This window comes from Artemia franciscana, chromosome 3 (assembly GCF_032884065.1).
Source record: "Artemia franciscana chromosome 3, ASM3288406v1, whole genome shotgun sequence".
Taxonomy (NCBI): domain Eukaryota; kingdom Metazoa; phylum Arthropoda; class Branchiopoda; order Anostraca; family Artemiidae; genus Artemia; species Artemia franciscana.
Window position 1 is genome coordinate 15,553,339 of NC_088865.1, and position 11,338 is coordinate 15,564,676.

Sequence of the window (11,338 nt, forward strand, 5' to 3'; positions counted from 1 at the left end):
GTGCTGATGTGAGTTATTAGTAGTAGTAGTAGTAGATAACCTAAGATATAACCTAAGCTATATATATGCGAAAATGTCGAGTTTCAGCTTTCCTGATTAAGAAATGAAATTTTGGATTGCAATTTAAATTATACACAAAATTAAAAATATTCAGAAAATAAATCTAATCAGCTAAAATAAAGTGAATATTTTTTTTTAGTTTGGATGGATTTGGAGGGGATTTTTCGACAATTAGGATTGAAAATCTGATCACTTTTTAGTTATTTAGAAAGCTGAACCCATTCTGCACCTTTAATGTACATAACCTTAAATACAAACTATTCCAATCCAGTATTTTGTTAAACAAACTTTTTCATATTCTGATTTATTCTAAATGTTATCGTGTTTTGATAAATCCACCAACAGGTTATTTATGAAAAGAAATGTTTCAGTTTCAAAATAGATTCCAATTGTCACAAATCAGTACAAGCGAATTTCTTTCGAAAAGCTTTGTCATCATTGAGGTTTCTTAGGCTTTATACACATCACCGCTATCTTACAAGCCAATCTGCTGGAAAAAATTAAACTTTTTGCATTACGAATAGATGCAACAAGTTTTTCTGTCGAAATTTCTGTTCTCATTGATGTCCCCTCGATTCATTTCACATACCATGAAAGTTTTAGACCGATCATTCTTGGCAATTTGGGGATATCAAATTGATATGGCCCAATTTTTTAAATTTTTTTTTCTTTTTTTTCCACAGTCGTCATGTACAATAGGATGCAAGCGGATCAGAGATACAAAAAGTTTCACCTACTTTGGACTACCTAAGTCATATTCCGATGCAACTAAATATTTTTTCTAGATATTTGCCTGCGTTAAATTTCATCTGGCCATGACCAAATGCCTTGTAAGTTTCAAGACAATCAAGGTGAAGCAAATTTTGGATCCATTGTGTGGCGTCATATATCAAGCTAGCCTAAAGCAGTTTCAGATTTTTTTTTGTATTGTGGTATTGGCCCGATTTTAAAGTCAATTATAGATACAAAGTATGTGAGCCTGTTGTCGGGTGTCACGTAAGCTTTTCACGTTTGATCTGGGATGACACAAAACATTCAATATCCAGGACCTTCTTTTGGTCTGGGCTGAATGAATTTCGAGCCCCGGCGAAGTGAAAAAAATTGACCTATTTTCAAGTAAACCAAATTTGTTTTCTTTTTTTTATATGGATTGGGGTTCCCTTGACCCAAGGATCTACAGATATAAATTTCCATTTGCTCATAAGAAAGTTTTCAGTAAAAGTGTTTTTGGCCCCCCTTTTCGGGCAAACTTGGGGTTTCTTCGTTTTTTTTTCTCCATTTTTACATTGTAGTCCTCATGTCTCAAAGACTTGCGGATAAGTTTCAAGCCGACCAAAAACTCATCCATTTTGGGCCCCACTTCGGGGAAGCTTGTGAAACATTTTGCTTTTGCTCATTTAGGGTTCCCAGCCCTAGGACTTCATTGGATGTAGGTTTCAAGCCTTTTGGCAAAAAAGTTTCCTGGTTCTTTTTTGGGCAAAACAAAATTCTTTTCTTTCTTTTTTTTTTACATGTATTTCGGCTGTCTTTGGCACAGAGACTTATGAATATAAGATTTAAACTGTCGGGGGTAAAGTTTTTCTGTGGGGAAAAAAGTTTCTAAACCCATTTTCTGGCCCCATTTCACGGTGATGAAATTTAATCTTCAATATTTTCTTGTCCAAGTGAATCTTCATGGCTTAAGGGCTTAAATATTTAAGCTTTAAACTGATCAGAAAAAATGTTTTGAACCTTTCCAGGACCTATTTTTGGGAGCCCCAAGTCCTCAGACTAAACTTATTTTGTGTGTCAAGATTCAGATACTTATAGGTTTGGAGTTCAAGCTGTTCAAAAAGCAATTTTTTTGGAACCGCTTGGGCCCTGCTTTCATGTGGCCTGATAAGGGCTAGTTATGGATTCCTTTTTGGCATTGAGGGTCCCTTGCCATAAGGGCTTTGAAATATAAGTCTAAACGAATTCTAAAAATAAGCTTATGGCCCGCTTGGGATGATGCTGAGTGGTGTGTCTGTTAGCTAATTCACGGTTGACTCGCCTCCAGTTGCTAACCAAGAGAAATCTGGGGGCGACATGGAAAGGGTAAAATGATATGCCCCCAACAACGCATAGCAATCTCGATCAAAAATAAAAAGAATCATATGATCGGTTACTGCTGTAAGCAGACCATTTTTCTTCCTGCAAAAGAGTTTCACATTTATTGAAATCCCCCTTGACTCATGAACTGGGGGATGAAAATTTTAGGCAGATATAAAAAATAACGTTCGACCCCTTTTTGGGCCCTTTTTAGATCATCCCGTCCATTAAACCTTTATTTTCAAGTGGGGATCCCTTGGCCTGTGATTTTACAAAGGTAAACGTCAAGTCGTTCGAAAAACAAATTCGTTCTTTTCTTGTCACATTTTTGGGGAACCATAATTTTTTCTTCTAATTTTTTCTTGTGCATTGGGACAAGATCACATTAAAGAGGAGGGTTTTAAGGCTTAAATCCCCCTTAAACATTTATATGAATAAAAAATTGGTCGTAAAAATGCATGTGTAAATTCTTATAAGCCTGAAAAAAAATTCTTCGAATCTTTAATTGGTCTTAGAAATTCCGATAAAAAAAATTATTTGAGTCTTTTAGACAAAGTCCATGGGAATTAAATCTCTTCTTCTTAATTCTTTTGCTAAATACTTCCCCCAGAGGCAAAATATTGGAGACAATCCTGAATTAGGGTCAACTTATTGTAAAGACTAAAGGATATAAGACTTAAGGACATAGAATTTTCCCCCTCTTTTTAAGTTGAGGTTTGAGGAGTCCATTCCTCCAAACAAGAACTTTCTTTGCACATTATGACCCCCATACCTCAGTGACTCATGATTGTAGGTTTTAAGACGTAAAAAAATTGTGCTTCTCAGGCCATATTTTCCAGCAAATTATCATTCCTTTTTTTTGCGTTGGTGTCCCCATTGCTTACAAGTATAAGTTTCAGCCTTTAAGGAAAAAATGGACCTTTTGTGGACTATGTTTTATATTATCCAATTTTTTTTTTTTAGTTTCGTTTCTCTTGCTGTCTAGGCCCACTGCCGAAGGACTTAAGGATACAACTTAAGGCCAAGCGGAAACAATATTTGCTAGTCCTTTTCTTGCCCATTTTTGAAGGGGACTGTGCCCCTCAAACAATTTTTCTCGTGTATTAGGTTCTTCTTGTCTAATGGATTATGGTTGAAAGTTTCAAGCTGTTAGAAAAAAGTTTTTAGCTTTTCTAACAGTTTTTCACCTGAAAAGCTTTTTTCAGGTGAACCGATATTTTTTTCTCTTTGTATGACACTTGTCCCTAAACTCCATGTTCCCCATTTTTTATTGCTCCTGCTCCAGATTCTATTAGAATATAAAATAAACCAAGTTGACTTAATTTTTGAAAATTTACTTAGCTTCCAGCAAACACTGTTTTGAAATCTTTTAGATGAACAAATAAACCCAATTTGTGCTTGAGGAAATTCGTGATAAACTAATTTAATTTTCTATCCCTGAACTCACCGATTGATTTGGTTGCGTTCTCCTACAGTCTTGAGGCCTGTAAGGGGAAGGTGTTCGTGACATGCAGCCGTGGTGTCGAGAAGTCATCATCTGGAAATAAACAAAGATTAAGTAAAGCCACTATTTTAGCAATTCCCACTACGAACCAAAATACCTTTTGCAAAGATTACCAGAGGAAAAGAACTTCCTATTAGATTAGGAGCACCATACCTCATTTTAGGAAACCGTCTAAGACATTCTTTTAAGGTTTTTGAGCACACTACCATATTAGTCTATCACAAATATGATCGTTTTTGACCCTCCCCCTTAAACCCCCCTCATAACTCTTGGAGAAGACACATATGTCCGACTTTTTCTTCGGGAGGGTCAAGTTTAAGGCTAATGTAAAAAGCAGGCATCTTGCATTTGATGTGTCTCCTGATGTTTTTTGTTTTGGAAACCATCAATTCTTAATATCAGCATGCCGTTAGTAGATTTTTATGCTTAAATGTTTCAGCTTCTGAATCTTATAATTTTTAGATCTCTAAGTTGCATTCCTAAACATGTTTTGTATCTCTTACCTTTTTTATACCCGTGTCTTTGTTCCAGGACTCTTTTCTTATATATACGTGAAACGAGTTAAAATTCAATATAAAACAATTGTTGATAATAAATAAAATTCTAGTGTATCCAATTATTTGGTTTAGGACGGGAGTCATGAGCGTGACTCTGTAATCTCAGGCAGAGTTGGCTCAGCTTCAAATGGGTACCTGGAGAAATCTGGGCAAGGCAATCAGGAAGGGTGTTTGAAAGCACATGATGGCTGGCCCCCATCCTCCCATCGCACTTCCTGGCTGAAGGGCCTTGAGACAGAAATCAGTACCATCGGTTTGGATTTGTAGGGTCTAGTGCTGTATCATTTATCTTTACCTTTTTATTCTTCTGAAAATGATTTGATGAATCGGTTTCATCAGGTTTTCATCAGCTTATGTGCATTATTTTAATGATGCAGATTAGCTTTTAAGAGGGAAGTAGGTCGATCCTTCTGAGAGGGAGCAGTTGTCTAAGGTCTTAAAGTGTATTGTAAGATCTAGCTAAACAGACTTTTGTGAAAAATTCTTCCAATAATTCAGAAGGGGGAGATTGTCAACCATGTTACAACTCTTCATTTGAAAATATATACATATCATTGAAAAAAGGATGATAGAATGACAGCTGCTCCCTCTTATTATTTTTTTAGATAAGGAGTTAAAAGTGAAAGATTACACTCAAATTTTGAACTGTGCATTAGGAATAGGGTCGGCTTTGTCGATGGTGGGGCCCAAAATTAAAATTTCACAAAAATTTAAAAAGTCAAAAATTTAAACTTAAGATCTTATATTTTGGCATTTGGATTCATTTCGCCTGTCTGAATTTTATTAAATATTATTGTATGAAAGTTATGATCATAGTTAATTAAGTAAGTAAAATAGCTGAAGCAGTAGGACTCCCAAAAGACTACTTGGAGCACAATAACAGGTTTTATGATAAGTCTCCGAGCAAAAAAAAAGAAATAAATTGTATATCAAACCGAAGACTGGTCAAACAAAAAAAAAGATGTAAAAAAAACTGGTGGATTTATTGTTTTTGTTTTTACAAGTTTCTTCTTCAAATGTTCTCATTGGCCTTTTTTATTGATAGAAGATGTTTTTGAGAAAAATAGTAACATTTAGTATCAGACTGGTATCGCTCATTTTCAAATTTTGTCGTGTATTTTGAATCAGTCCTTGAACTTTACAACTATTAATCAATAATTTGTTTTTGCTGATCGTTTTTTGGAATTTCAAAATGTGTCTTAAGGCTTAGCCGAAGTCCAGACATTTTACTCCCTAGTCAATTCTTTTTCAGTTGCCGCATGTTAGTCAAAGACGAAGGTATCAGTTTTCTTTGCCGCTTCCATTAAACAAATATGAGAAGGTTAAACTCAAGGGGTTTCTCACTCAAAATTACGATTATTTCATTGTTATTCTTCGTAATTTGGCAAGTAAATAGGAAGATTTATTTGCAAAAGAACTATTATTTGAGGAGAAAATTAGAGAAATTATTATTCGAGTTTTTTTTTTTTTGGGGGGGGGTTCAACTTTTACGCAAAAAATACTAGGAAAACACGGAAAACTAAACATTTCGCAGGGAAAATTAAGTATTTTGTAAAGTTTTTTTTTTTGGGGGGGGGGGGGCAAATCCCTCCCCTGAATGCGTGCCTGTGGTCCGGCCATCATTATTTGCCAGGGTGCGGTAAAAACTTGTGGAAATTACAAATAAAAAGTACATGTTTTCGGGTTTTTACTTCCTGCAGACCTATTTACACAAATGAAATTTAAATAATTGCTTGCAGCGAAGTGACCAATTTACTTTATTTTATTTATCTATACGGTCCCATAAAAAAAAATTCTAAAGCTTGAGTGCTGCTTGTGTATTTGTATATCTGAATTTGTATTCGGATAAGACAGTAATTATACATGACAACTACCAACACCTAGCATAATTGGATTCATATAAACGGTTCCCGAATCTCCATATACTTCTTGGTAACCTTCCGTTGACAATTTCTGGTAACAGCGGTTACAACTAACTAATACTTCACTTAATCGCTCAAGAACAATCCGAGTCCTTAGTCCCTTGGTCTAATTCATGTATTCTTCGCGCCCCGATAACAGCTGCATCTAGTCTTTTTTTTTGGGGGGGGGGAGAATTCTTGACTTCGGAACATAAATATGTAAAGTATTTGAAGGGACTGCAGCCAGCAAGTATACTATAGAAATAAGTTTCTGATTGTTGAATAGAATATTTTTTGCTCTATTTTTTTTATATCCCACAACAACAATGTCAAGCGTAGCAATCTAGAATGCAAACCCGAAACAGGTTTTATAATTATTTTGGAATTGTAAAAAAAAAATAATTGTTGCTTTTAAGATTTGATTAGATCAAAATATTCACCAGATTTTTTCCATCTGTTAAAATAAAAACCGCCGAGATCACTAAGTCAGGAACTTCAGGTAAACTCGAAATATTTAACATGGGAGGTATAGGAAGACTCCTTGAGAGTCCGTCCTGCATTAAATAAAAAGTTTCCACAATTCAGATCTCTTTTTTGTTTGCCAAAAGTTTATTTCTGCGTGCCGTGGTATAATAACCACTAGTTAATCTTTTATGTTGAAAAATCATCCATTTAAGTTAGAGGAGGGGTAATTGTTTCATGGGCAGACAGGGTCTTAAAATCAGCATCAGCCAAATATACGAAGAATGAATTAATTTTATGAAAAACATTATAACTGGTGATTGATATTAAAAAAGGATTGAAAACTATTTAAAAAAATAAACAAAATGAGTGAAGAATTGGGCAAAAGGGGGAAATACAATTAAACAATTAACTGATATTTTTCTACTGTTTGTAAAAAATTAAAGAAAGAATCATAAAAACAAAATAATACGAAATGCCAAACTATAAAAATATAGTTTCAACTTTTAAAACTCAAACTTTGGAACATTAGATAAATACTGGAAAATATTTTATACCAAAATCATGTAGTGAATAGGTGTGTAGTGAATACCATGCCCTTACGAAAAGTCTTACGAACATAAATAGCTCCCCATCCCCCTTTAATCTGTAAAAGGAATGCTAGAAATATTCACCTGCCCTTTACTTAACCTTTGTATGATCTCCTGGACTATCATATAGGGCTTAATGTCATAAGAAATTGATAATTTTGTCGGAAATTTACAAATTTTGGCAGAAATCATATAAATTGAAAGGAAATTGTCCATGAGAAATAGAGAATGAGCATATGCAGGAACGATGGAAATTGAGATTATCCCATTATAGAGTGTATTTAACTATAAGTGATAAATAATAATAAAAAAAACAGTACAATTTACATATGTGCTGGCTTTGGCACTATCATTGGGAATGAAGTGTTTTCAACTGAAAGTAAGGAGTGATATTAAAACTTAAAACGAACAGAATTTACACCGTATATAAAAGGGGCTATTTCTTCCTCAACGCCCCGCTTTTAACGCTAAAGTTTGACCCTTTCTCACAACTCTACTTTTTAAAACAATAAAAAAAACTTTAGCGTAAAGAGTGGGGCTTTGAGGAGGGAACAGCCCCTTTCATATACGGAGTAATTTCTGTTTGTTTTAAGTTTTAATGTCACTACTTACTTTCAGTTGAAAAAACTTGTTTTTTTTTTTTGTTTAATTTCTGAACGTTTTTGAATTGATACCTGTTTTGATTTTGGCTCTCCGCGCATGAATAATTAAAACAAAATTTGCATATTAATTTTGTTTTGGCTAAATGACTTTCTCATAGTTTTGATAGGACGATTTTGAGCGGGTGAGGAGGATGCCTAGTTGCCATCCAATTGTTTGGCTACTTGAAAAGGCAAATAGAACTTTTAGTTTTTTTTATGAACATTTTTGTTAGTAATAAATATACGTAACTTACGAACTTACGTAACAAGCTTCAATAATCGTATATTTTTATTACGCATATGAGAGGGTTTGCCCCCTCGTCAATACCTTGCTTGGTATTCAGGAGGAGACGAACCTCCTCGTATGCGCAATAATTTCTGTTCGTTTTAAGTTTTAATGCTGCTCATCACTCCCAGTTGAAAAAACTTTTTCATGTTTATTTTTTCATTTTTTTTTTAGAATGCTAGGAAATCCTGCGCCCCTTTCACGGAAATTCTCTTCCCCCATGATAAACTCTCCATGGAAAGATCATCCCATGTAACCTCCTTCCCTCGACCCCCCTCCCCCCAACCAGAAGAAATCCCCCTGAAAACGTCTGTACACTTCCCAATAACCATTACTATATACATACAATGGACGAAGTTTGTAAATTGTATGCGTAAAATGCTTGAAGCTGAAAAGCAAACACAATGATATTTCTGCAACTTCAACTGCTGTTTTCAAGATTTAAAAATAAACAAACAAAGGGTGTTTTTAGAGCGAAGCTATTTTGTTGTGGTGGATCCAGGCACGTACACACGGGGGGCCTTCGGGCCCAAGACCCCCCCCCCAAATTTTGTGAAATGTTTAATTTCCCCATGGTTTCTTGGGATTTCTGGCATAAGTAGGACATTTATTAAGAATCTAGATACAGGTGTGAAGCCCTTTTTTTGGATTTTACAGCATGCAATTATCCGGTCAAGTCATTGCCCAATCATTAACTCATTTTCTGTCTAATTTTTTACCCTCTTTGAAGTAATTAGCGATTGTACTGTTATTTTTTTTTTCGTAAAGAGAGTTTGCTTTCCAGAGCAAAATAGAATTATCCTTGATATTAGGGTGTTTATCCCCCCTTTTCAGGATAAAGTACAGCTTTCAATGGATCAATTTTGGAAACTATCATTTTTCATTAAAATCGACGTTTTCGCAATAGAAGAACTACCCCCCACAGCACCCATATTGCACTATTGACCCTAAAATTTCCATTTCAGTGGGATATAATAGATTAATCACTAGTTCTGAATCGCTATGAGCATAACCTGAGCCTAAAACGTACTTTGAGGCTTCAGTATTCCCCCCCTCCATCCGCTACAATACTACAGATTAAAGTTAATCTGTATTTTCTGATGTACGTGCTTTTTGCTTTTATTTAGCTACTAAATAAAAAAGTGCTTCTTTATATCTGCTGTTTCAAAGGTTTTGGGCCCCCCCACAAAAAAAAAATTCCTGCGTACGTGCCTGGGTGGATCCCATCTCTAGCAAACCATGACGCTTAACTGAAAACATTAGAAGCAGCTTTATTTAATGAAATTCTAGTTCAAAAGAGGTGAATATCAAAATTCTAGAATATGAGAAAGATAAAAAAAATTGAAATTTCCAAGGTCTAATTTCGCAGCTAGAGTAAATTAGCGGCGGCTGTTGTGTCAAAAGTTTGACATTTTGATTTTAACATTTTTTTTCAGATCCGTAAGTAGGAATATAGGAGGTGCGGTGAATATTAATAGCAGGGCTATAGTTACACAACTGCCGGGGGTGCTATTAAGAAAGTTCTGATATTTAAGAAATAAACCAGCATCTTCTGCACATAGGTTTAATGTATAATTTTAGAATATTTGAAAAATATTATCAAGATAAAATAAACAATTATAATGTATGAATTTTTATGCAGTGAGAAGGATTTTGGCTCCAGCTCTCCTCTCTTAGCTGATTCCTTGCTACTGAGGAATCCTTAGTCAACTAAAAACACCAAAAACCACAACTTTTTGATTTTACATTCTTTAGCCCTCATAGCCGAGTGGTTAGCACGCTATACTTGAAATCCTTTGTCCGTGAGGACAAGGGTTCGAGACCTGGTATCGCTGGTTATTTGGTTTGGAACAGGAGTCTGTGGCACGACTCTGTAATCTCAGCCAGAGCTCACCCGGTTCTAAATGAGTGGGTAAAGAAATCTGGGGGAGGTAAACAGGATGGTTTGCGAAAGCACAGGATACCCGCATTCTAACTCCCAACTGCACTTCCTGTTTGTTCGGCCATAATACTATCAGCACTGTCTTTATTGACTGTACTGTTCAATGCCTTATTCTTTACCTTTACATTTTTATAGCTTAAAGGAATACTCATTATCTCTTTTATTCACACCTGGAAGAAAAAAAGGATTTTCAATGTTAAAATCAAATAGTCAAAACTATTCTGATGAATTTATAATAAGGTTTCCTTAGTTAAGCTGATTGAAACATTCAAATTTTATAAGTATTAACAAGTGTACCTTTTTAATTTTTTATATATTTACTCCTTGCTAATCGCTTTTCCTAAAGACTCATTCAGAATTTACACTTGATTTAGTGAACATGATCTAACTTATTCAGCACTCTATGATTCTTGTATGAACTATTTTCCGGTACTGTTCCGCAGGTAAATAACTTATTTTTCCGGTAGATCCATTACACAAAGCCTTTATTGACCAATGAAGAAGCATCCTTTAGAATTGACCAATCAGGAACTGCTTTCTAAATTTCTCCGCTAATGGGAAGCTGCTTTCTCGCGAGGATTTATGTCAGAATTATGAGCGTTGGTAGAAATTAATAAAGAGATGGACTGTAATGAATATTTAAGAAACTGACGCAAATTAAGAATCTTTGTTTGTTTTTTTCCGTAAGAGATAACAAAATCCTTAGAAATTAAGACAAAGCAACCAAAAAAGAGCCATTTTTTCCGAAAAATAATATAACAAATTGTACAAAAGGTGAATTTATTTATTTTGTTGTCTCAGATAGAAGTGTCTAAAACCGCTGGTTGAATTGATTGGGGATTTTGAGGCTGTAAAAAAAGTCGAATTTGAAGTTACTCTAGGTGGTATCAGTAGAGACAACAAAGACGTATAGAAGGGGATGGGAAATATTACAAGCACTATGAGCAAAATTCCAAATTGGCATTCGGCGGCAAAAATTATTTAACAAGAAGAAGAATAAATTTTAATTCGAAGGCTAGCCTAATCGTTAGCACGGACTTGCCATCCTATATCTTTTAGGGCAAACGTTTTAGTCATGGCTTGAATGAATATTCTGTTTGGGACGACGGTTCATGGTGTGACTCTATAAACTCAGCCAGAGTCGATGCAGCTCTTAAGGGGGACCTGGAAGAATCTGAGAGAAAACAGAGGAAGTGTCGGATGATTTGCCCCAAACCAAGCTCAGCACTCCCGGTCAAAATCAGGTTTGAATACGAATAAGTTTTTAGAGAAAAGTTTCTGTGGACATGGCAATTTCAACGGAAAATTAAAAAAAAATACTACTT

General features: G+C 35.0%; 1 protein-coding gene across 1 annotated transcript in view; it reads right to left on the bottom strand.

Annotated features, from left to right (window-relative positions):
* Positions 1–10,451, bottom strand: part of LOC136024622 (inhibitory POU protein-like) — a 56,661-nt gene extending 46,210 nt beyond the window's left edge. Inside the window, exons 1-2 of the mRNA XM_065700052.1 lie at positions 10,311–10,451; positions 3,578–3,667 (exon numbers count right to left, since the gene is read on the bottom strand). Of these exons, the coding sequence (XP_065556124.1) occupies positions 3,578–3,667 (90 nt within the window). The 5' untranslated portion in view covers positions 10,311–10,451. The remainder of the gene's footprint in view (positions 1–3,577; positions 3,668–10,310) is intronic.
* Between the last annotated feature and the right edge of the window lie 887 nt (positions 10,452–11,338).